At 46.5% G+C, this 24,650-nt stretch overlaps 1 protein-coding gene across 1 annotated transcript in view; it reads right to left on the bottom strand.

Annotated features, from left to right (window-relative positions):
• The window catches only part of MMP19 (matrix metallopeptidase 19), a 61,968-nt gene that overhangs the window by 20,137 nt on the left and 17,181 nt on the right, over nucleotides 1–24,650 (bottom strand). Inside the window, exons 3-7 of the mRNA XM_086959674.1 lie at nucleotides 24,059–24,189; nucleotides 19,180–19,392; nucleotides 17,894–18,139; nucleotides 15,678–15,803; nucleotides 13,967–14,131 (exon numbers count right to left, since the gene is read on the bottom strand). Coding sequence (XP_086815800.1) covers nucleotides 13,967–14,131; nucleotides 15,678–15,803; nucleotides 17,894–18,139; nucleotides 19,180–19,392; nucleotides 24,059–24,189 — 881 coding nt within the window. The remainder of the gene's footprint in view (nucleotides 1–13,966; nucleotides 14,132–15,677; nucleotides 15,804–17,893; nucleotides 18,140–19,179; nucleotides 19,393–24,058; nucleotides 24,190–24,650) is intronic.

The following is a 24,650-nucleotide window of genomic DNA, read 5'->3' as shown; positions in this document are numbered from 1 at the left end:
CACCAGTAACCACCGGCTCAAATTAAGCACTAGCTGAAGGAGAGCTGAGACCCAATATTTACCTGCAAGTCCTGGCTCATCATTGCTTCATAAACGCTGCACGAGTTTTCAAGTGCCCCCTGGCATCGACACTGGTTAGAAGGTGTGGTTGTGACACATGACAGCGGTGTGGGGGAGTGGCTGCAAAGAGTTTGCGGCACAAGGGGCATGGCTTGGAACCAGATTGGTGGAGGGAAGAAAAGATCTTCGAGAAAAAGGGTAAAGGAAAAACTGCTCAAACATCAGCAGCCAGGGTTTGGCAAAGAGACTCGTGGAAAACACGAGAATTGATGGATGCCAGAAAACCAGACCCCGTTCATCCTGGTCATCGGAAAACAGTGGCCTTGTGAATGCGAAAAGCAGAGGGAAGAAAGTGGGTTGGTTGCTTTGTTCACAGCTTTGGTTTCAACCGTAGTGCAACCATTTCGATTCCTACCACTAGGTGGCAGGATGTCCCAACGTGTGGGAAAACGAGTGCAACAATATGACGAAGTGACACCAGTAAGTAGCAGTTTGGTACAGAATGTCACATTGCTGATCCCAGCAGGTTGGCACACTAATAACGTATGCTTCAGCGGCCATATTCATTCATCCCAAATGTCCAGGGAGTCATCAACCACCTACAGAGCAGAACTTATCTCATCAGGCATTTCCTGGGAGTCAGTAGAGATCGGTTTTTAAAGTCCAAGGACTTTTGCTGGTGCCTCTGCCACATTTCTGCAGCAGCCACATTGGAGCCATAAGCAAAGGGAGACTCTCTGAATGAAAGAGTGGAAGGACATATAGAGAGGATGAAGAGATATCCTACAGAGAGGAACAAAAGAAGAGAGACAGAAAACAGATGGAGAGAGAGAGGGGAAGAATGGAGCAGGGCTGGTTTGAACATTTTTGCCAGGGCTGCTCTCGGTTCCTAGTCAAGCAGTGCCCACCCAACCCACTTATTACCTACAGTATTTCTGTTCTCCCCCTGACATAGAAGTGGCTGGTCAGCAGATCAACAGGGAGAGCCAAGCCAGAGCCCAGCTGAGTCATCAGTATACTGGACATGTAAATCGTGCAACAAATCGGCACGTGAACATTTAATAAAAATGCTTCAAAAATCAAAAAACATTTTTTAAACATAATTGCAATCTATTACTGCACTGAGAAGATTTGTTAGAAGGGATTATTTATAAATATTACCTTAGAAACAATCTGGCCCCGGCCCCCACCCTAACCAGGATGCTGTGCGTGAACAAGGCAGTTGTCATGTGCACCCTGTATGTGACCGAGGTTATTATTGTAGTTGGAGCACCATTAATGTCTAGTAAACCGTACACGAGAGAAGATGTTTTGCGATGCACATCCCGAGCTGACTTATTTCAAGTTGCTCTTGGATGTGGCGATGAAGCAGAAGGAGGCACATAGAAACAGGACTATACAGAAGAGGAGCTTGATACCTGGTGGTACATAGTGTAAACAAGTCACTACATGCTTATCTATTTCTCCCTGCTATTTTACATCAAGGTGCAATGAGTTGTGTTTAATAACCTGAGAAGCTACATCAGTACACTGTGTTAAATAAATTACATGTTAAATGAAGTTCAAACGAGAAGTCTTTCTAGAAAAAAATTACTGAGTTAAATTAACAGAATCCAGGGTATTCTGTTATGTTGAAACCACCTACTACATCACACTTAACATGCAACGCGGTCTGAGTGAAGGCAATTACACATGTTAATAAAACAAAGATCAGGCAGAGGCCACAGAGTTACATGCCCATCACCTGACACAAGTGAAGTGCAGAGCTCACCTACAGGCCAACTTTCACAAGAGCCCACAGCTGGCAGAGTTTGTGCGTTTTTCATTGCCCGCAGAGCCTGCAGATGGGCTGACCATCACGACCCAGCAGAGTGTTGCGAAAGTGCTTGGAGAAGGCTGTAATGTTAATGATTTTTCTAATTGTTCACAGCCATCTGTTTGAAAAGTCACTGGCATGACATCCCTCAAAAAGCACTTTAACAGCACTCTGCAGGGTCTTTAATCTTAGCCCATCTGCAAAACGGCAATGGTGCAGCCCCTCTGCTGCAGGAAGGTCAAGGGGTCATGGAAGGCTGGTTGATTACATGGAGGGCGTTGAGATTGAAGTAAAAGTGAGGGTGGCAGAAGTCGCATGAATACTCCTCATGCTTTTGGCTTGAGGGATCATGAGCACCTTGAGCCGAGCCAGAGCCCAGCAACTGACTAGAACCTTCAGTGTCTCACCCACCACCACCACCAAGATAAATTAAAGTTCACCGCACTCCCCCGCACCCAAAATGTCAAGCCATGCATTCTCCACCAAGGGTCTTCACATCCCTTCTGTGGTTCTGAAATTCTCAAACCTGTCTGCATTTTAATCTTGCCTTCACGTAGGCCAGTGCTGTGGGCCCAATGAACAAGTGGCTTTTCGTGCATATATTAATTTGGGTTTCTCTGACTCTGAATGAACTGCAGAGAGAGTAACCCTTTTCACCTGAAACTGACCTTTTGCAAAACCAGTTTCGCTAGCTGATCGTTGTCTGAGTTTTTCAATCACTGTTCAGGACCTTGTTAACCATTAGTTTCTTTGCGCATATGTTATCTTAAACAACATCTAAATGGTTTCTTTCCTTAAAGACTTTCTTTTCTGAAACTTGGGTTTTTGTTATGTGTCGTGACTGCCATCTAGTGTCATTTTTTATGTAGGTTTCAGAAGTTAGTTTGTGAGCAAAGCAGTCTGACCTGTTGTGAATCACATATACACATTAACCAGGGATTTCTTCGTGCGCTGGAGTTAATTTTAGAAGCTGGCCTTTCACCCAGGAATTGACCCTGCCAAGCCAATTTTCCTGCAAGATCGTTATTTACCTTTTCCAATCACTATTCAAGACATTTGTTAACTTTTAAAGTTTCTTTACGTATTTGTTATCTGGCACATTATCTGAAACTACTTTTTCTGACTATTTGTTCATTTCATGGGTTATGCTTTCAATTAAGGGTTTGTGCGGGCCTTCCAGATTATTATTTAGATATGCCTAAATATTAACTTGTGGGTTGGGACACTATAAAATGAGCTTTACTGTATGATGCTGTGTGATGTCATGTACTTTCTATTGGTTGAATTTTGGTGCAGGGGCGTGCATTTTAAATGTACCTTTTTGTGTATAAATAGGGATGTCTCACCTTAGTAAAATTGAGCAGTTTCTTGAGTTGTACACCGTGTTGTATTGCTGGGATTTCTGCTACTAGCTGCAGCTAATAAATGTGATCTCTGACACCACCTAGAAGTATTCCGTGTCTCTGTATACCAAGGCAAGGGAACATAGAGGACTCTGGGCGTGTCCCTGATGCCGCTGGGTACTTGAAAACCCGGTTCTTCAGTTGGCGCGACCAATGCGGGCCGACTTCACTGGTACCGGTCCAAGCCTGAAGATTGCGAGGAGCCACGTGGGGAAATTCTGGAGGAGGGCCCCCACTTCATCGACCCCTGCATGTCGGCGTGGACCAAAGGACTTTTCTGCGAGGCTTCCTGCTTTCCAACGGCTGCGAAGGACTGCTGCCCTGACTGTCGCCTCGTCTTGGACCCTCCGATTGATGTTTGTAAAGCGAGACGATAGACGGTCTTAATTTTAAAAAATGTAAATATAATCTCAAATGTAAAATGAAACACTTAGGTTTTGCCGCTGACCGCGCGACACGCAGGGGAGCATGGGCGGGACAGCGCCCTAGTCCCACACGACAGGCGAGCAGAGCCCTTAGCACGGCACCCCTCCCTGAGCCGACCTCCTACGCAAGCAACCAATAGGGAGGGCTCACCTGGGAGATGGGGGGGTTCTACTGAGCCCTACAGAACCGAATGGGCTGTAGTATATTACTGACTTGGAGTTACAATCGGACATTCATTCCAACCTCCAATTGACTAAAACTGTCGTTAAAGTCTTCTGATGTATTTATTATCCAAATTCAATTTAAAGTGACTAGAGAATTAATTTAAAAAAATGTAAATATAATCTCAAATGAAACACTTAGGTTTTGCCGCTGACCGCGCGACACACAGGGGAGCATGGGCGGGACAGCGCCCTAGTCCCACACGACGGGCGAGCAGAGCCCTTAGCACGGCACCCCTCCCTGAGCCGACCTCCTACGCAAGCAACCAATAGGGAGGGCTCACCTGGGAGATGGAGCAGGAATCACAGCCACTTGCGTGCATGGTCGGCAAACACGTCATCCTGAGTGGCATTCTTTCAATTGCTTGAGGTCAGCTTTCATTCATTTATTTATTTATTTAGGCGTTTTGATATAGCGCAGACTTTACCCGAAGGCGTGAGAGCGCTTCACAATAGGAACAGTAAATGACAGGTGAAAAACGGATAAAAGCAGACGTTAAGTTCATGAGGTAAAAGTGACAATTGTGAACAAACAAAATAGGCACTTGTGCAAGTAGCAAAGGCAAACAACATTTGAGAAGTAGCAAACAGGTGTTACAAGTGGAAAGTGACGTGGGCAAGTTACAAAAGAGTACCACACACAGGTGCAAGGATAATACTGCAATAAAGGGCAAATACCCAACAGGGACTGCACTACTCTTTCCAAGGCAGGATGGCAGAGCGCTTGGAGGTAACATGCACAGGATACATGGACATACATTGCGTAAGTGGGTAATTACAGAAGTCATTAATCCTGACCACAGGGTAACTTCCATAATGCCTTCGCTTTGCTTGGTTGCATATCACAGGTTTTCCAGCATCAGATACAGTAATGCAAATAGTCACTGGCCGAAAACAGCATACGCTTGCTCATTAAGCAGAAAGTAAGAAAGGTGTACTAATATGACATTTTGAAATAACACCCTTAAGTTCACTGAGGGGAAGGATAGAGCCTGAAAGCGATTTCAGGGCACTTGAAAGGCCTCTAGCAAATATACCATATTTACAACATTAAACTGGAAGGACGATTTGACTGTAAATCCATTGTCATAATTACCACTATGCTGTGCTCGCACAGCAAGATAACGAGTCTGACGACAGGGTAACTTTCCCGTCACTTTTGTTCCTGGGACTAATATCACTGGTCTTCCATTAGCAAATAAGATCAGGCAAATAATCACTCGCCAATCCCCGGTCGCAATATTTCCTTATGAAATGATAAAGTAATCGATTTAAATGAAAGTACGTTTGAAAGGGTGTGGAAATATGTACTTCCGTATATTGGCTATACGGCTTCAAGCCCGAACACGCTAAGCACGCAAACATTATCCCTAAATCACTGTACAGCCTAAGCCATTACAGAACATTACACATAAAATGGGATGGCTTTAGCACACATTCTCTAACGAATACAGGTATAACCTAATAGCTTCAGGTTAACAGTTTAAAGCTTCATGTTTAGCAGCACGGGGCGGTCCTCCCAACATCCTCATTATCCATCTGGGAGGGAATGATCGGTCACAGTGGGGAGGAGGGCCCTAATTGAAACCATGCAGAGGGACGTGACGGCAATAACTAACCAATTAGGAGCCACTGAGTTAATATGGTCAGAAATTGTCCCTCGCAAGGCCTGGAGGGGTGCACGATCAGTTGTTGCAATAGAACAATGCCGCAGGAGGGTCAACAGGTCCATGCAGAAATTTATGGAGAGGAGAGGCCTGGGGTTCATTAGGCATGCACTGATACATGAAAGAACTGAAGGACATTACAAGAGCGACGGGGTGCACTTGTCTGGGCTGGGTATGGATGTCTTTCTCCTAGACGTACAGGAGGCTCTGGCAGCAGCAGGTTGCAAGTAACTGGGTAGGTGGGGGGCTCTGTCATCGACGTGGGCCTCCTCCAGAGCTGTGGCGGAGTACAGGGCGATCTGGAAGCAGATGGACAGTAAGGGTACCTCTGCGGCAGAAGGATACAGTCTAGATACCTCTGCCTGGCACAGTAAGGGTGCCTGAGCCAAGCACCTGGAGCCGAAGGAGGTTCCAGGAAACAGCGTCGGCGCCCCGTTAGTCCTTCGGGCGGTCGGGGGCCTGAACCGACCGGGGGTGTGCCTCATCGCTCCGCCCTGACAGGGGGGGCGGGAGTATAACGAAATGGCAATTCACTGCACCGTCAGAGCATCGTCTCGCCGTGCAAGATGGCTCCTTAGGCATGCGGGTCAGCGAGGGGCTGCCGCATTGGATCGTCTGTAAGATGACCCACCTTAACAGCTACCTGTGTTGTACGAAATAAACCTGCAGCACTGCTTTCCCACAAATATGTCTCATGAGTTTCCTTTGGTATGTAAGTGGATAATGTGCAATGCGGGGCGAGCGCTGGCGGTGTGGGCACTATGCCGCTGACCGCGCGACACGCAGGGGAGCATGGGCGGGACAGCGCCCTAGTCCCACACGACGGGCGAGCAGAGCCCTTAGCACGGCACCCCTCCCTGAGCCGACCTCCTACGCAAGCAACCAATAGGGAGGGCTCACCTGGGAGATGGGGGCGTCCCCTAGGGTATAAAGCGGCGCAGCAAGTATGCTCGGCCTCTCTTTCCCGCCAGGATTCCCTTAGGCTCTGCGCTGATCCCACTCTGAACCCTGACCCAGCTGCAGAGCGGCGGGGTAAAAGTTGTGAATGTTTAATGGTCATGTTTTGTGTTGCAGGCGGAGTCACAGGGCGATCTGGAAGCAGATGGACAGTAAGGGTACCTCTGCGGCAGAAGGATACAGTCTAGATATCTCTGCCTGGCACAGTAAGGGTGCCTGAGCCAAGCACCTGGAGCCGAAGGAGGTTCCAGGAAACAGCATTGGCGCCCCGTTAGTCCTTCGGGCGGGCGGGGGCCTGAACCGACAGGGGGTGTGCCTCATCGCTCCGCCCTGACAAGGGAGGCGGGAGTATAACGAAATGGTAATTTACGGCACCGTCAGAGCATCGTCACGCCGTGCAAGATGGCTTCTTAGGCATGCGGGTCAGCGAGGGGCTGCCGCATTGGATCGCCTGTAAGATGACCCACCTTAACAGCTACCTGTGTTGTACGAAATAAACCTGCAGCACTGCTTTCCCACAAATATGTCTCATGAGTTTCCTTTGGTATGTAAGTGGATAATGTGCAATGCAGGGCGAGCGCTGGCGGTGTGGGCACTATGAACATGTCACTGCTCTTAAATAAACACCTTAGTACTATATATGGTGCGGCTAATGGGGTGGGGGAGGGACAGCGCATTTTGCTTAAACGCTACCTTTGTATCATCATTTTTTTTTTTTTTACAGGAATTTTAAATCTGGGGGTTGCCCTTAGCCAACGACTTAGGAACAGTCGTATGTGGACTAAATTCGGATTGCTATTGTCCGGTGTATAGACATGGACTCAAAACCTCATGCATGCCCTGTGCATTTGCAAGGACATGGACTCACAACGACCAGCATTCAACAAACCCTTATTTAAATGTAATTGTGATAAGACTGGAAAAGAACCTTTGATGAACTTTCAGACGACCTCAGCAGGCTGTCTCCAAGATGCCATATTTTATATCCATTGTTCTCCATGGATGTACCATCATTGCCCACGAGGGACGCCTTTCTATTCAGGGAGGTTTTAATCTTGACCATAGAATGACAGGGTGGGTCACTGACACTAAAATGGCCGCATGCCAAGGGCTCTGTTTTTGGTGTATGAAGATGCAGACGCTGAAGGTTCAGCATGATGCTTTCTCGACCACCTGGGCCTGGGTTCGCACGACTCCCATCTGCATCTGCAACACCTAGCAGATTGGTTCAACTTGAACAAATAACAACACTCGCTGAGATCAATGACTATGTCACCAGGCGCAATGTCATTTATAGTTACTCCAGGGCATATTGAGCCTTTGTGTATGTTTCATGACTGTCGAAAGTTAGTAAATTCCCAGTCAGAGGCAGTGCCTAATTTGTAAAAAAAAAAAAGTACCTGCCAAGGCCCTTCTCAGGAGTCCACTACAGCTTGCACTATCTATTGCCGCTGTCCGCGCTACCAATGACAGTACCAACACAAGTACCAGCCATCACACTCCTACAAGTGTGGCAATTTGGACTATTCTAGGCCAGTCAACGCTATAACAATGGCGTGGGCGGCAGGTATTATTTATTTTATTATTTTATATTGAATTATAAAACTGAAGTTGTGCTCATTTCAGAATCAGATTGCCAGCGCCACCATGTGGTGGACTGTCATTAGTGCCGGTGCCAAGCACCAGTAACCACCGGCTCAAATTAAGCACTAGCTGAAGGAGAGCTGAGACCCAATATTTACCTGCAAGTCCTGGCTCATCATTGCTTCATAAACGCTGCACGAGTTTTCAAGTGCCCCCTGGCATCGACACTGGTTAGAAGGCGTGGTTGTGGCACATGACAGCGGTGTGGGGGAGTGGCTGCAAAGAGTTTGCGGCACAAGGGGCATGGCTTGGAACCAGATTGGTGGAGGGAAGAAAAGATCTTCGAGAAAAAGGGTAAAGGAAAAACTGCTCAAACATCAGCAGCCAGGGTTTGGCAAAGAGACTCGTCGAAAACACGAGAATTGATGGATGCCAGAAAACCAGACCCCGTTCATCCTGGTCATCGGAAAACAGTGGCCTTGTGAATGCGAAAAGCAGAGGGAAGAAAGTGGGTTGGTTGCTTTGTTCACAGTTTGGTTTCAACCGTAGTGCAACCATTTCGATTCCTACCACTAGGTGGCAGGATGTCCCAACGTGTGGGAAAACGAGTGCAACAATATGACGAAGTGACACCAGTAAGTAGCAGTTTGGTACAGAATGTCACATTGCTGATCCCAGCAGGTTGGCACACTAATAACGTATGCTTCAGCGGCCATATTCATTCATCCCAAATGTCCAGGGAGTCATCAACCACCTACAGAGCAGAACTTATCTCATCAGGCATTTCCTGGGAGTCAGTAGAGATCGGTTTTTAAAGTCCAAGGACTTTTGCTGGTGCCTCTGCCACATTTCTGCAGCAGCCACAGTGGAGCCATAAGCAAAGGGAGACTCTCTGAATGAAAGAGTGGAAGGACATATAGAGAGGATGAAGAGATATCCTACAGAGAGGAACAAAAGAAGAGAGACAGAAAACAGATGGAGAGAGAGAGGGGAAGAATGGAGCAGGGCTGGTTTGAACATTTTTGCCAGGGCTGCTCTTCGGTTCCCAGTCAAGCAGTGCCCACCCAACCCACTTATTACCTACAGTATTTCTGTTCTCCCCCTGACATAGAAGTGGCTGGTCAGCAGATCAACAGGGAGAGCCAAGCCAGAGCCCAGCTGAGTCATCAGTATACTGGACATGTAAATCGTGCAACAAATCGGTACGTGAACATTTAATAACAAGCATTGGAAATGCAATAGGTCTCGCACCATTAGAGTTAGTGCTTTTAGAATTGTTTATGGGTTTTTTTTGTAAATGTTTAGCATTTTTGTTTCCTGTAGCCAATGCTAAAGAATTACAAATAAAAAAAAGCCATAAACATTTCTTAAAGCTCTAACTGAAATGGTCTGAGACCTATTGCACTGTGTGAGGGTGAGGGGTTGAGGGTGAGTGAGGGTGAGGGTGGGTGAGGGTGAGTGAGGGTGAGGGGTTGAGGGTGAGTGAGGGTGAGTGAGGGTGAGGGGTTGAGGGTGAGTGAGAGTGAGGGTGAGTGAGGGTGAGTGAGGGTGAGGGGTTGAGGGTGAGTGAGAGTGAGGGTGAGTGAGGGTGAGGGTGAGTGAGGGTGAGGGTGAGTAAGGGTGAGGGGTTGAGGTTGAGGGTGAGGTGTTGAGGGTGAGTGAGGGTGAGGGTGAGTGAGGTGTTGAGGGTGAGTGAGGGTGAGGGTGAGTTAGGGTGAGGGGTTGAGGGTGAGTGAGAGTAGTTGAGGCTGAGTGAGGGTGAGTGAGAGTGAGGGTGAGTGAGGGGTTGAGGGTGAAGGTTTGAGGGTGAGGGCGAGGGGTTGAGGGTGAGTGAGGGTGAGGGGTTGAGGGAGGGTGAGTGTGGGTGAGTGAGGGTGAGGGTGAGGGTGAGTGAGGGTGAGTGAGGGTGAGGAGTTGAGGGTGAGTGAGGGTGAGGGTGAGTGAGTGTGAGGGGTTGAGGGTGAGTGAGGGTGAGGGTGAGTGAGGGTGAGGCTGAGGTGTTGAGGGTGAGTGAGGGTGAGTGAGGGTGAGTGAGAGGTTGAGGGCGAAGGGTTGAGGGTGTGAGGGTGAGGGGTTGAGGGTGAGTGAGGGTGGAGGGTGAGGGGGTGAGGGTGAGGGGGTGAGGGTGAGGGGGTGAGGGTGAGGGGGTGAGGGATGAGGGTGAGGGGTGAGGGTGTGGGGTGAGAGTGAGGGGGTGAGGGTTAGGGGGTGATTGTTAGGGGGTGAGCATTAGGGGGTGTGAGCGTTAGGCGGTGTGCGGGTTAGGGGGTGTGAGGGTGAGTGTGAGTGAGGGGGTGTGAGGCTTCGGGTGTGTGACGTTGCGTGAGTGTGAGTGTGTGTGAGGGTGAGTGAGGGTGTGAGAGGTGTTGTTATGCAGAGGGTGTGTGACGGTGTGTGAGGGTGAGGGTGTGTGAGGGTGAGTGTGAGTCATTGTGAGGTGTTGAGGGTGAGTGAGGGTGAGCGAGGGGTTGAGGGTGAGTGAGGGTGAGGGTGGGTGAGTTTTATAGCAGAGTAGCTCCTTTGTGACTCCTTGTCACCCGAACACTTTTTCCACTCTTGGGATTTGATACTAGTAAGCCGGTTGCACTAATACATCTGAACGTTAGTACTGGTAAAAAAAAGCCCATAACTGGGAAAACAGAGTCTTGATGACATGTTCAGCCTAAGATTTAAGTATGTGACCTAGGTCCTGCCAACACTGATTTTTGGCTGCACACAGCTAATGTTTTTCCTAATTGGAACGTGACTTTATTTTACCTTTCTGTCACATTTGTTTACAGGTAGTGGTGTATAATGTAAAATATCCTACCTATTGAGAGTAAAATGCCCGCCAGTATTAGGTCAATCATGCATTTTTTTTTACCATTCACTCACTATAACTAGAGTTTCTACCCCCATTAGGCAATAAATATGCAAATAGTGCGATTTGGGCAGGATTTGAAGTAGATTTTATATAATTTACAACTGAGTTGGATTAATTAAAGGCGCATTAGTGTTAGGCGGGCTGAGTCTAGAAATGCTCTTCGGGGGTGGGGCGGGGGGAGGGGTGGTTGGGGGGTAGGGCTAGGACTTCCTTCCCTCTCCATTATTTAAATATTTACATCAATACAACAGAGATTACTGTGAACAGAACACACAAGGGAGGCGTTTACTTTACGCTGGCATTCGTTAGCTTACGGCTGATAATGTCTTTAGAAATAACATGCGTTGCATACACAGTGTCAGCACAGAGGTTTTGCTCTCAAAGGGGAAAAAATGCATGCCGTGCTCCTCACGCACCCCCTCTCCCCAACCATCTTAGTTATTAGCACCACCAAGGTTGAAAAGAGCAGAAAAGCAATGCCAATGAGAGGAAAGCCGTTTTGTGCAGGAGACAGTAAATGAAGACAGAAAGAAGCGGCTGGACTGACACAGAAAGCTCCGCGGTGTAGAGAAGGCGAGACTCCTGAACGCGAGTGTATGAGTACGAGGAAGAAGATCAAATAGAGAGTGAGTTAAGACAGGTGAGGGTGGGGGGTAAAGGTGTGGGGGTGGGGTGTTGGGAAAGAGCCCTTGCAGTCTGAAGGGGAAAGAGAAGTGGATCTGGCATAGGAGACTTTATCGTGAAGGATATTAGAGTGTGAGACAAAGGAGACGGCAAGGAGAGAGGTGAACAGAGAAGAACTAGATGAGAGAGAGAACAGAGGAGAGATTTAGAGAGACAAAACGAGAAGGAGGGAGAGAGGCATAAAGTGAGGGACGAGAGAGAGGGGAAAAGAGTGTGCATGTGTGAGAGAGAGAGTAAGAGGCAACGAGTGGGAGGAGAGAGAGAGAAACATGAATGTGTGTGATCTTGTGTAATGTAATTGGGCGCTCATGTAAAGCGCTTCGATATCTTTCCGTCGACTTCACGGTAAAGCAGCAGGGAGTGTGCGCCATCATGTTGCCTTCCTTATCACGCTGCCCAGGAGTCAGAAGGTGGACAACATGGACAGCGAGAGGGGAGCATGGAATTTACAACTTGAACGGCTTGAGGAGGTGAGGGAAGGGCTAAAGGCAACAATGTCACCGGGTGAAAAAAAAGCGAAAGAGAAAGCAGGGTAACCTGACCCAGGAGGGGGGAGGAGGGAGGAGAAATGCGTCTCGGCCGGAGCAGGGGGCGGAGCAGGGAGAGCGGGCTTTGAAATGTACTTCACACGGCCGGCCGGTCGTGAAACTGAAAGCATGGCCGGCCGGCCGTGAAAGCCTTTGATGCCGCAGGGGGTGGAGCGGCACCAGCTGGGAGAGTAGGCAAGGCAGGCGGCTGGGGGCATGTGCACGCGCTTTTAAGCTCAATGCGCATGCGCATTGAGCTTAAATTTCTCGTGCACTGCAAGGAATCGCCACGATTCCTTGCAAGTTGGATAAAGAGTGGATAAGCCACCATAGTCTCGCTTGCTCGATGCGCATGCGCATAGACAGGCGAGACCTAAAAATGCTTCAAAAATCAAAAAAACATTTTTTAAACATCATTGCAATCTATTACTGCACTGAGAAGATTTGTTAGAAGGGATTATTTATAAATATTACCTTAGAAACAATCTGGCCCCGGCCCCCACCCTAACCAGGATGCTGTGCGTGAACAAGGCAGTTGTCATGTGCACCCTGTATGTGACCGAGGTTATTATTGTAGTTGGAGCAACATTAATGTCTAGTAAACCATACACGAGAGAAGATTTTTTACGATGCACATCCCGAGCTGACTTATTTCAAGTTGCTCTTGGATGTGGCGATGAAGCAGAAGGAGGCACATAGAAACAGGACTATACAGAAGAGGAGCTTGATTCCTGGTGGTACATAGTGTAAACAAGCCACAACATGCTTATCTATTTCTCTCTGCTATTTTACATCAAGGTGCAATGAGTTGTGTTTAATAACCTGAGAAGCTACATCAGTACACTGTGTTAAATAAATTACATGTTAAATGAAGTTCAAACGAGAAGTCTTTCTAGAAAAAAATGACTGAGTTAAATTAACAGAATCCAGGGTATTCTGTTATGTTGAAACCACCTACTACATCACACTTAACATGCAACGCGGTCTGAGTAAAGGCAATTACACGTGTTAATAAAACAAAGATCAGGCAGAGGCCACAGAGTTACATGCCCATCACCCGGCACAAGTGAAGTGCAGAGCTCACCTACAGGCCAACTTTCACAAGAGCCCACAGCTGCCAGAGTTTGTGCGTTTTTCATTGCCCGCGGAGCCTGCAAATGGGCTGACCATCAAGACCCAGCAGAGTGTTGTGAAAGTGCTTGGAGAAGGCTGTCATGTTAATGATTTTTCTAATTGTTCACAATCATCTGTTTGAAAAGTCACTGCCATGACATCCCTCAACAAGCACTTTCACAGCACTCTGCAGGGTCTTTAATCTCAGCCCATCTGCAAAACGGCAATGGTGCAGCCCCTGTGCTGCAGGAAGGTCAATGGGTCATGGAAGGCTGGTTGATTACATGGAGGGCGTTGAGATTGAAGTAAAAGTGTGGATGGCAGAAGCCGCATGAATACTCCTCTTGTTTTTGGCTTGAGGGATCATGAGCACCTTGAGCCGAGCCAGAGCCCAGCAACTGACTAGAACCTTCAGTGTCTCACCCACCACCACCAAGATAAATTGAAGTTCACCGCACTACCCCCGCTCCAAAAGTGTCAGCCATGCATTCCCCACCAAGGGTCTTCACATCCCTTCCCACTCATTCCATACGTTGCTATCCCTCATGTCCCCTCCAGTGACATGGCGCCTGCACCATCACTCCACTCCCATCCATAGCTCATCCTTCCCCGCTGCATATTTCCTCATCAGGTCTCCACCCTCACCTTTGAAGAAGTAGGTTTTCTTGGTGCGCGGAGAGTGCACAGCAGCATCCAGGTTTCCAGGAAGTCCTTTCCACAAGCTCTGGATTTTCATCAGTGGGTTCACCCCATAGTCGGTGACCGTCCACACATAGTCACCCTTAAAGGCATACGTCTTCTCGTAAGGCCCTGTGTGGAGAATTTTACATGTCAGGTTTGAATGACAAATAAGGGCAGAAAGAGCAACAGCTTCATGCCTGCCATCCCTGGGGCGCCAGTATGTGCAGTCAAGAGTCATAGCCAATCCCTACAACCCATATTCCCACAACAAAAAAGCACAATCCTGTGTGCAAGAATGACATCACTGACTACTTCTATCAAGGCTTCAACCAACAGAATACTCCCATTGGCCTCTGGGCAGCGCTGCTGCACCAGTGTCTGATTGCACCTCCTTAGACTTCAGCAAATGCTGTATTCTAGTGGTTCTTTACCTGTGGTCCGGGGACCCCTGGCAGACTGCGACACCTACTCAGGGAGCCGGGGACTACTTCGAAAATTAAAAAATAGAAACAGAGTAATAAAGTGTACATACATGAAGAAGCAAAATTTAAAATAAAAAATGTTTCAATGTTCTGTGAAAGTGAAGTAATTTGAAATTAGTTCCTACAAAAAATTAAGTTGGCATCCTCTGATCGATTTGTGGGAGCAATACAGCTGCAGGCATCAAACAGTATGCAGTATGGACGATGGGTGGCATCCATGGAATTTAGAAGAGCAATTGAAATGTGTATTTTTATATTTGTGAATTAAATAAAATATTTCATCATTTTTGAATGTTTAATTCCATATTTTTGTGTATTGTTTTGTGGTTCAAATCACCGAAATTGCTTAGGACGGAGTCCCCACATTCAAATATTGACTCAGTGGGAGATCCTGGATTCTAATAATGATTCAATTGGGGTCTCTGTATTCCAGTAATGATTAATTGGGGGTCCATAGAAGTTAGAAGGTTAAGAACCACATCCACATTCTGAATGGCTATGGGTATCACTTCAGCATTATTGTCATTTTGCTCCCATCAGGACCTCAGCCAATGCCATACTCTGGCTGTCCACTAGATGTCACAGCTGCGCCACTGTTAATCTGCTCCCTCCAGGACCTCAGCCAATGCCATACTGCGGCTGTCGACTGGATGTCACAGCCGCCCCACTGTTAATCTGCTCCCTCCAAGACCTCAGCCTATGCCATACTGCGGCTGTCCACCAGATGTCACAGCCACCCCACTGTTAATCTGCTCCCTCCAGGACCTTAGCTAATGCCATACTGCGGCTGTCCACTAGATGTCACAGCTGCACCAATGTTAGTCTGCTCCCTCCAAGACCTCAGCTTATGCCATACTCCGGCTGTCCACTAGAGTCATAGCCGCATCAATGTTAGTCTGCTCCTTTCAGGACCTCAGCCAGTGCCACACTTCTCACTAGAAGTCATTCCGGCACCAGTGTAAGCAGGGTGAATGGAGGCTAATGCAGACCCAACACCTCCGGAAAACAGGAGTGGATTGTGGTGCATGGCTGCTTCCCAGATATATTTACATTTGTAACAGAGGTTCACTGCTGCCATAGGAGGCATTCATAAAATAGAAGCCCAGCCCGTGGCACATAAATCTAATCAGTCGCCCAAAATGCCAACCATTCCGGGTGGAAAGGTTTTCCTTAGCAGCACTAGGGCCTCTTACCCAGTATGATTGCATCCAGGTCATCTTTGCAGGGGTCTGGCATGGCACTGGTTGGCAGGGGCTTCGGCGGCGTAGTTTGCTGCGTTGGACTAACCTCCTCTTCCTCTCTTGGAGTTGTCTTTTTGCCTGTACATGCACAGAAAAATCAACATTATTCTAAGAACATAGAGATAACACACACCCTATCCTACTTCTCCCTATGTTTTAAAGGGGCTGACCTCAGCTTTTTTGCCAAGACCCAAGAAAGTGGGGCTCTTTATAAAGCACTGGGTGTTTGCTAGAAACTTTGCTGAACATTGAACATACAGCTAACAGACCAGGCAATGGAATATTTCAGCAAGGCTACTATTTATGTCTGGGTGAGCACAAATTACACTCCTCTGTTAGGTACCACTGAAAGAAAATAGAATCGTGAAAAAAGAGCGGGACGTCAATATTTGCATAGTCTTTCGCATATTCAAAGCCAATGGAATTGTGCAATTCTGCAGATGTGGAATTTTTCACATACCTATGCATTTAGCACACCTGTCACATAATTCACATCTACTGCATAATTTGCAGATTCCAACAAAAAATAGCTTCAAGCTCACATATCAAATTATAGCAAAATAGGGCGGCACACAGTACCGGGCAATGGCAGACCCTTTGGCTGCATTTCAGATACTAAGTACTTTATTCAGGTGTTAGACTGGTACTAAGAGGGTGAAACATTTGGCCAGGCGTTGTTAAGGCATGTTAATTGACAAACCATAGAAATAACAATGCCACACAAAGTGCCGCTTTTTGCCACTTAATTTGCCTTTTCTGGACACCAATTTGGCCAATCCTGCAACATAGTTTGGTCCTGCATTGCTACATAATTAGAGTAGCCTTGGGCATATTCAACAGCTGCCTAGATGTTTTCCAAATTCTGCTTATGGAGATGGCTAACTAGGTGGGCACTGACAAAGCAGTAAAAAAAAAGAAATGAAATGCTACTCTGGAAATTGCATGCTGGACAATCTGACGGGCAATCCAACAGTTTGTTAACTGACCCCCCCCCCACACTCCCCCCCCATCCCCCCCGAGTTCAAAGGAACGAGAACAGTCTGTGAGAGAAGCAAGTTCATCTCTATCATATAAGTAACATTTAGGGGACACGCTGTAGTGAGGGGAGGGCAGTTTTGTGTCACAGGAAGTTTGGCTGTGAGGGAAGCAGCATTGGATTGGCTTTCCTGTGCCCTACAGTGAAGTTCAGAGCTATATCTAAACGCACAAGCACCCTCTGATTTGCATACATTTCACCGCGGGGCAAACACTGACACCCATTGTGTGTCAGCCTGGCTATCTCCCAAGTAGGGTTTGCTTGCACTTATAATTGCCACCAGGATGAAGTCTTCTGGCTCTGCGGTAAACACACAGACAACTGCAGTGACCGAATGAACCAGTAGAGGTTTCTTAACATAGGTCACTGCATTTCTTACTGATTAATTTAACTTGCATTGATTTTCCATTTAAGATGTGTGTTTTATACTCTTAACTCAAAGTGAAAGACCAACAAAATAGTTACAGAATACTTTGTTCTTTTTAGCCAGACTTTTGAACCCGCACCCATTGCAGTCAGGCTTACAGTTCCCATATTCTTTTTAATGCACTTTGACTGCTGTCATCAATAAAGCACCAAGTGGAGTATTTCCTCATTTTATAGCTTTGTTTGGGGAGTTCTAACTTCTCGGACAATCCAGTGGTTGGGTTTATTTTAGGTCTGGGTGGAGTTCTACTCCGCGGAACTCCTGAGCTCCGTGAGGCGGCGTAGTGTGTTAAGTCGCGTGCACTGATATTTAGCTCTGGGAGTATTTCCCACATTGTAAAATCACAGTGAACGGTACTACGCATTGTGCCAGAGTTGCACTGCTTTTTTCTGCCACTCGAGTAGATATTCTACTCGAGTGGCAGCTTCCTCAATGCAAGCGGTCACGACCTGCTATAACCACCACATTGAGGAGGTCTAGCATGCGATTTTTCGAACTTGCCAACTCAACGTTGGCAAGCTGCGCAAGATAAAAAAACTCCACTCTGCGTCACTTCACAGAGTTTTGTGTAACTACGTGCGGAGCGGGCAAAACTCAGCAAACTCCGCCGGCGGAGCGGAATTCTTCACCCACCCCTAGTTTATTTTAATCACCAGATGTGTAATATAGGTGCTGCAGGGTCACTGCACATGATGCCACACTCACCGTAGAGGGCTTGAATACCGCTGATGTCATCGAAATGGAGCCGGAAGTTGGGTTTGTAGCCACTGTAGACCGGGGCCATCAGGGCGGTGGCATACCGCGAGTGACCAAGCCCCAGGGCATGGCCTAGCTCATGGGCCGCAATGATGCGGAGGTTCACCCCGTGGTAGGTTCCTTCGGTCCAGTACTCGTCTTCATCAAAGTGCACCGTCCCTTCCTCTGGGATATCCGCGTGGGCCAGCACCTTACCTGAAAGGCCAGGGAAGTAACAAAGGTCAAGAGGGTGAAGGTCATTGAGGAATTCAGTGGTAACATGTACACTAAAGGGAGGCTATGATAGTTCTGTAGTGTGGTAGATAGTTTGGCACACTGTAGTGTGGTATTCATATGGCAATGGAGCAGTTTTAGTAGCTTAGATCAGACGTCCTATGAAATGCATTGTTTGGCACACTTAAATGCAGTATTCCTGTGCCTATAATGCAAGCCTGACACGGTAAAGTGAAATATACCTTTGGTAATGCTATGGATTTTGAACATTATGCAGTATGCTTATGGCAATGCCACGTGTTTGGCACAGTAAAGTGTAGTATACTGACAGTACAGCTGTGGGTTTGGCACGTTAGTATGCCGAATGCCTATGTTAATGCTGAATCTTTGGCACAGTGTAGCATAATATTGCTAAGATAATGTTACAGGGTTGGGAAGCTACTGTGTAATATCCCTATGTAATACAAAGTATGGCACAGCCTAGCACAGTATTCATATGGTAAAGAAGAGGATTTGGTACTCTACGGTACATTGTTCACTGGTGAGGCTGTGGGTTTGACACATTACAGCGCTACATACCATAAAACGCATCATCATTTTCATGGTATAATGCAGCACTGCTAGGCTAATGCTCTCTATTTTGGCACAGTATATTGCAGCATACCTATATAGTGCAGTGTTGCACAGCTCCCACCAGTACTGCTGAGGATGTGTCATTTGCTGGTGGATGCCATGATTTTTACACCATTGATATTACAACAATGTGAATATGTCACACACTAGAGCAGGAATTCTATGCTAATGCACCAGGGGAGGCACGCTATAGAGCAGCACTATTTTGTAATGTGTCTGCCACATAATTTTGTAGTATCTATATGATAATGCAGTGGTTTAGCACAGTATTGTGTAGCATTCATATAGGTTTGATTCACTACAGTGCACAATTCCTGTGACAATGTTGAGCGTTTAGCCCCACTATTCCTATTATCAAGTTATGGATGTTGCACGTCAGTGTGACTAACCAGGTCCATCGAAAGGACGTGAGCAGCCTGTCCCCCGTCGGTGGAACGATATGCGTATGTCGGCACGAAGACGTTTGACTTCCCGGAAAGACAGTGGTGTGACATCACTCCAGTATTTGAAGGCTGATTGGATAGCTACGCGGGCCCCGCTGGTAGTCATGTCAGGGGTATAATTATAAATCCGATATGTTAAATTCTTCTTTCGCCAGCGCCCTAAAAACAAAAATGTGCACATTTCCATATAATTATATGTCTAAACATTTGAAAAAACATATTTTATTTAAATAGTTAAAGAACCTACTAGACAACAGAGATGCTGGTTCTAAAGTTGCCTCATCTTTCGATAACAGACAAAGTCTCTACAGCCCCCCTTGAGTCTCATGCTTACTGTGCCACTAAAACCAAGCTACATTCTACTGAAGAGTCCAAACTAGGGTGACACTGGTCTTGTGTTCTGGTTCAGGTAGGACCATGTGGGGTGGACTGTTCCCAAGACTGATTTGCATATGGCTAGGTTTAAACTGAAAAGGCATGGTGGGCAAAAAAAAAAAAAAATTATGAATTTAGTCCCAGATCTCTGTACTGGGGGTACATGTTTGACATTGTTCAGCATTCTGTCCATCAATTGTTCTTTTTGCATTTGTCGCCCGAGTGGGATGGGTATGCCCAGACGTAGGCCCTGTGCTAACCATGCCACTGGATTCAAGATAGCCTGGCTTATGAGGGGTGAGGCCCGAAACCGGGCATAGGATGCTTGTTTCTAGTCCAGGGAGGACCTGGCCTGCCAGTTCGGGCTGGACTGTTCCCATGAGGAGCAGTTTTTTCAAAAACAAGGGGGACCCACTTAATGGCTTTGGACCATGGGTATCAAGTATTTCAAACAAACAAAGGTCCTAAGCCTAAAACAATATTTGAAAACAATAATATACAGGCCACAATCGGACAGTATGTACTCTTTTCTCATACCCAGCCGGGCAAAGAATTTATTTAAGGAATATATGACACAAGGTCAATTTATACGTTACAGTATAACATCAAACATTCAGTGTTTGAAGAGAGGCACAAGCCTGTGCCGTACTCAGTAATAGAAAAAGGATTGTGAAAAAGGGTGCAAGAAATAGGACAGTTTACATCAGGCAAAGAAAGGGTTTGAGCAAATCCTGGTACTGCTTAAGAATTTAGATTGGCAGTATTCCCTGGAGTAAAACATACATGAACAAATAACAATAAAACAACTGTATGACTACAAAATAAAGTCGACGGCGTTTCGATCCCGCGCTCAAAATAATGGGATCATCATCAGGACTTGATAAAGGCCTGGAATAGCATGAAACAATATGCCTGTAGGGAGAAACAGGGGAGAAACAGAGAGGCAAAAAATAGCATTTATAACACTCCTCTGTGTTTGAGAAAAAGGTCAACCTAGTCAGACTCTTAATCATATGCAATTCGGAATCGCAGTGCAGTGAGTAGTATTTGGTGGTTGTAGGTTGTGGTTTGGAAATTCGAGATAGTCTAGATACTTGGCAGTGCTTATTTTGTGAATAGCTGTCATTTCTGTGAGCGTGCTGAGATGACAGCGTGTGAGTATAGCCACTAGCGAGGAGTCGGATTCCACGAAAATTAGTGCTGCAAGTGGTGGGGTGCAGGACTTCAAAAGGGGTGGGCTGAAATCGGGCGTGATCAGTTTTAGTGTTACCGGTATAACATAACTGCATACCCTAGGGCCACATACTGAGCAGCGGTTTACACTATTTCGATCATGTGACCGGGGTCATGTGATCGCGGGTTGATTATGGCGGCCATCTTAGAGTGGGGAAGGAAGTGATAAGACGGGTAGCGGCACAGTGAATTCATGCTTGGGGGTGAAAGTGACATACAACATATGAAATAAAAATTCACTGGCAGGCAACATTATGCTGTATAAAAATGCTTAAAAAGCTGGATTTTTGCTTGCCAAGTTAATACATTTTCAGGGACAAATTGAAGACTTGTTTTACAAAGAAATCGAAATCAATTCGATACTTCAAAACTCCGAATTATGTATGCAAAAATCAGGATTAAAGTTCATAGCAGGTTTGTCCAGTCCTCGCTTTTGTTCAAGCTATTCCTGATCATGTTGAATTGTATGATGGACTTAAGTTCCTCTCTGTTCATTAATTGGGAGAGATTCCCACCTCTTTGTGGGAGTTTGATGGCTTTGAGGATGGTCCACAGAATGTCATCGGACCGCCCCTGTCGCTATTACTAATATCAACTACTATTTCTTGCCCATAGAGAAAACGAAGACTACATCCCACGTAGTTTTCTCAATTGGCGACTCTGCAATAGTTACTTCCTAAAGATTGGGTGCTGAAAATTGGTAAGAATCGAATTCACTACTGTCCCTCCACCGGAGCCCTTATGGTTCATATAACTAATATATGCAATATCTTCCATAGGTCCTGAAGTTCCTCTCATCACGCACTGAGTGGCCACATACTGAGTGGTCCACACCAGCGATATCGAATAACTAATTCTCCAGCCCTAGGGTATGCAGTTATGTTATACCGGTAACACTAAAACTGATCACGCCCGATTTCAGCCCACCCCTTTTGAAGTCCTGCACCCCACCACTTGCAGCACTAATTTTCGTGGAATCTGACTCCTCGCTAGTGGCTATACTCACACGCTGTCATCTCAGCACGCTCACAGAAATTACAGCTCTTCACAAAATAAGCACTGCCAAGTATCTAGACTATCTCGAATTTCCAAACCACAACCTACAACCACCAAATACTACTCACTGCACTGCGATTCCGAATTGCATATGATTAAGAGTCTGACTAGGTTGACCTTTTTGTCAAACACAGAGGAGTGTTATAAATGCTATTTTTTGCCTCTCTGTTTCTCCCCTGTTTCTCCCTACAGGCATATTGTTTCATGCTATTCCAGGCCTTTATCAAGTCATGATGATCCCATTATTTTGAGCGCGGGATCGAAACGCCGTCGACTTTATTTTGTAGTCATACAGTTGTTTTATTGTTATTTGTTCATGTATGTTCTACTCCAGGGAATACTGCCAATCTAAATTCTTAAGCAGTACCAGGCTTTGCTCAAACCCTTTCTTTGCCTGATGTAAACTGTCCTATTTCTTGCACCCTTTTTCACAATCCTTTTTCTATTACTGAGTACGGCACAGGCTTGTGCCTCTCTTCAAACACTGAATGTTTGATGTTATACTGTAACGTATAAATTGACCTTGTGTCATATATTCCTTAAATAAATTCTTTGCCCGGCTGGGTATGAGAAAAGAGTACATACTGTCCGATTGTGGCCTGTATATTATTGTTTTCAAATATTGTTTTAGGCTTAGGACCTTTGTTTGTTTGAAAAACCCATGAGGAGCAGGGCCAAGACTGATTTGCATATGGCTGTGTTTAACCTGGGGTAGCATGGTGGGCAAAAAACGATGGATTTAGGCCCAGATCTATGCACCGGGGGTGAATGTTTGACATTGTTCAGCATTCTGTCCATCAATTGTTATTTTTGCCCTTGCTGCCAAGAGGCAGATTATGGGTTTTTTCACAGTGTTCACCTAATGCAGAGATGTGACAGGACAATAGATGTCACAGCTGCACGGGTGCCTGTCAACTCCATGCAGAATCTTAGCAAATCCCACACTTTTATATATTCTGACTGACCACCAGATGTCAAGGTTGCTTTGGTGCTGGCTGCACCCTTCTGCAACTGGACCAACATCATACATTAGGGTGGACAGTGTATATTTACTGGTAGAACAATGACTGGTTTACCCAAGGACCTCTGCAATTTCATACTTTTGTTGTCTTCTATGTGTCACCACTGCACCACAACGTCACTTAGCTACGGGACCAGAGCCAGTGACATAATGTGACTAGGCACTGAGGGGGAGATTTACTAAGATTTTGCACCATGTTTGCGTCACAAAAGGGATTTAATTTGGTGCAAAATCTTTTTTTTCCTATTTACTTTCGAGCACTAAACTTGTTTAGAGCTGGAAATAACATGAAAGTAGTGTGAAGTAGCGCATAGCACTGCTTTGAATTACTTAGCTCCACAGAGGCGTAACATGAGTGGTGCATGGGCGTTCCCCTACAACTACCCAAGGTTTTTGATGCTAAACCCTATTTACTAAATACAAATAAAGGAGACCGGCTTTAGTGTCAGAAAACTGAAAACCCTTTTGAAGTAGGTGCAATGAATGAGAAATGCTTTAATTTCTCATTCTTTTTACAACCTTATACCTGTATTGCACTTGACAGCACACATACAAAGCGGGAAAAGGGTTAAAGTCAGACTATGCATAGCATTTTGTATTGGAAGGCTGTCCTTCCAGTACAAAACCTATGCTAGACTCACTGAGACACCCTTGCAGTATGGCACAAAGGCGTCTCCGAGGCATACAGCAGCTGATTTCAGCACCGGCGCTTGGGAAAGAGGAGAGAGCCTTATTTCTGTAAATATGGCAATCTCCTGCTCTCTCCTTTTCACGCAGCGCCGCATTTGCGGCTGCTGCACTGCGCTGCGTGAGCAAGTGGTAAATCCAGCCCAAGTGTCACTGCTACAAAAACGAACGCCTGTTGCCAATATAACGCAGTTACTGACCACTCTGTGTCACTCCAGTCTCTGGTTGCTTTCCTCAGGACAATTGCTAATGCAAACTCTGACTGGGCACTGCACTTAGCTCCGGTTAAATACGCAGAGGCAGTTACAAACTACTGCATAAAGTATCCTCAGCTGCAGTTTCCTGACATAGCTATCTAGTTGCACTGTATCTCTTATCAATGTTGCTTAACACAGATACCCAAAAAAGCAAAGCATCATGGGAAGGTGGAGACAACCCCAACTACCGCCTCACCGAGGTGCAAGTATTTAAAGGTCTTCTGGTTGAAGGGATCCTCCATGCCACAGCGCGGCTGCCTCATCTGCTCCAGAGTTTCTTCATCCAGGAACCCAGTGACGGGCAGTCCGGAGGCCGCCTGGAAAGATCTAGAAAGAGGAATGGAAATGGCGGTTACTACAGGATTGCCAATCGAAGCCCTACCCTTAAGATTTCCGTCTGAAGTCCTTCAAAATTGTTCTATAGTCTGTGTTATATTTAAAAAACCTACTGAAACAGCACAACCTCAGAAAGCTAAACAAGCTATAACATGCCTGGGCCCCTGGAATGATGTCAGCATGGTTGCTGTTGGTTATCGGTTGTTGGATCTGGAGTGCTAGTTTGATTAGCGTCAGCTTTTTGGGTGTTTAATGCTGCCACACTGGGCGTCATGCAGCTGCATCACTACCTGCTGAGCTGAGAATACATCCTCTCCTCGGCGGGCTTTCCATAGCTCCCAAATTGCAGGCTGAGAATATCTACACCCAGATGCGGCCGGCACCGATCGGAGGTAGGGGATGGGGGGGGGGGACGTGTGAGGTAGGGGGGTGGATGCAGGAGGGGGGAGACG

Source organism: Lissotriton vulgaris, chromosome 1_1 (genome assembly GCF_964263255.1).
Source record: "Lissotriton vulgaris chromosome 1_1, aLisVul1.2, whole genome shotgun sequence".
In the NCBI taxonomy this organism is placed as follows: domain Eukaryota; kingdom Metazoa; phylum Chordata; class Amphibia; order Caudata; family Salamandridae; genus Lissotriton; species Lissotriton vulgaris.
Note: the sequence above shows the minus strand (reverse complement) of the source record. Positions and strands in the feature narration are given on the sequence as shown.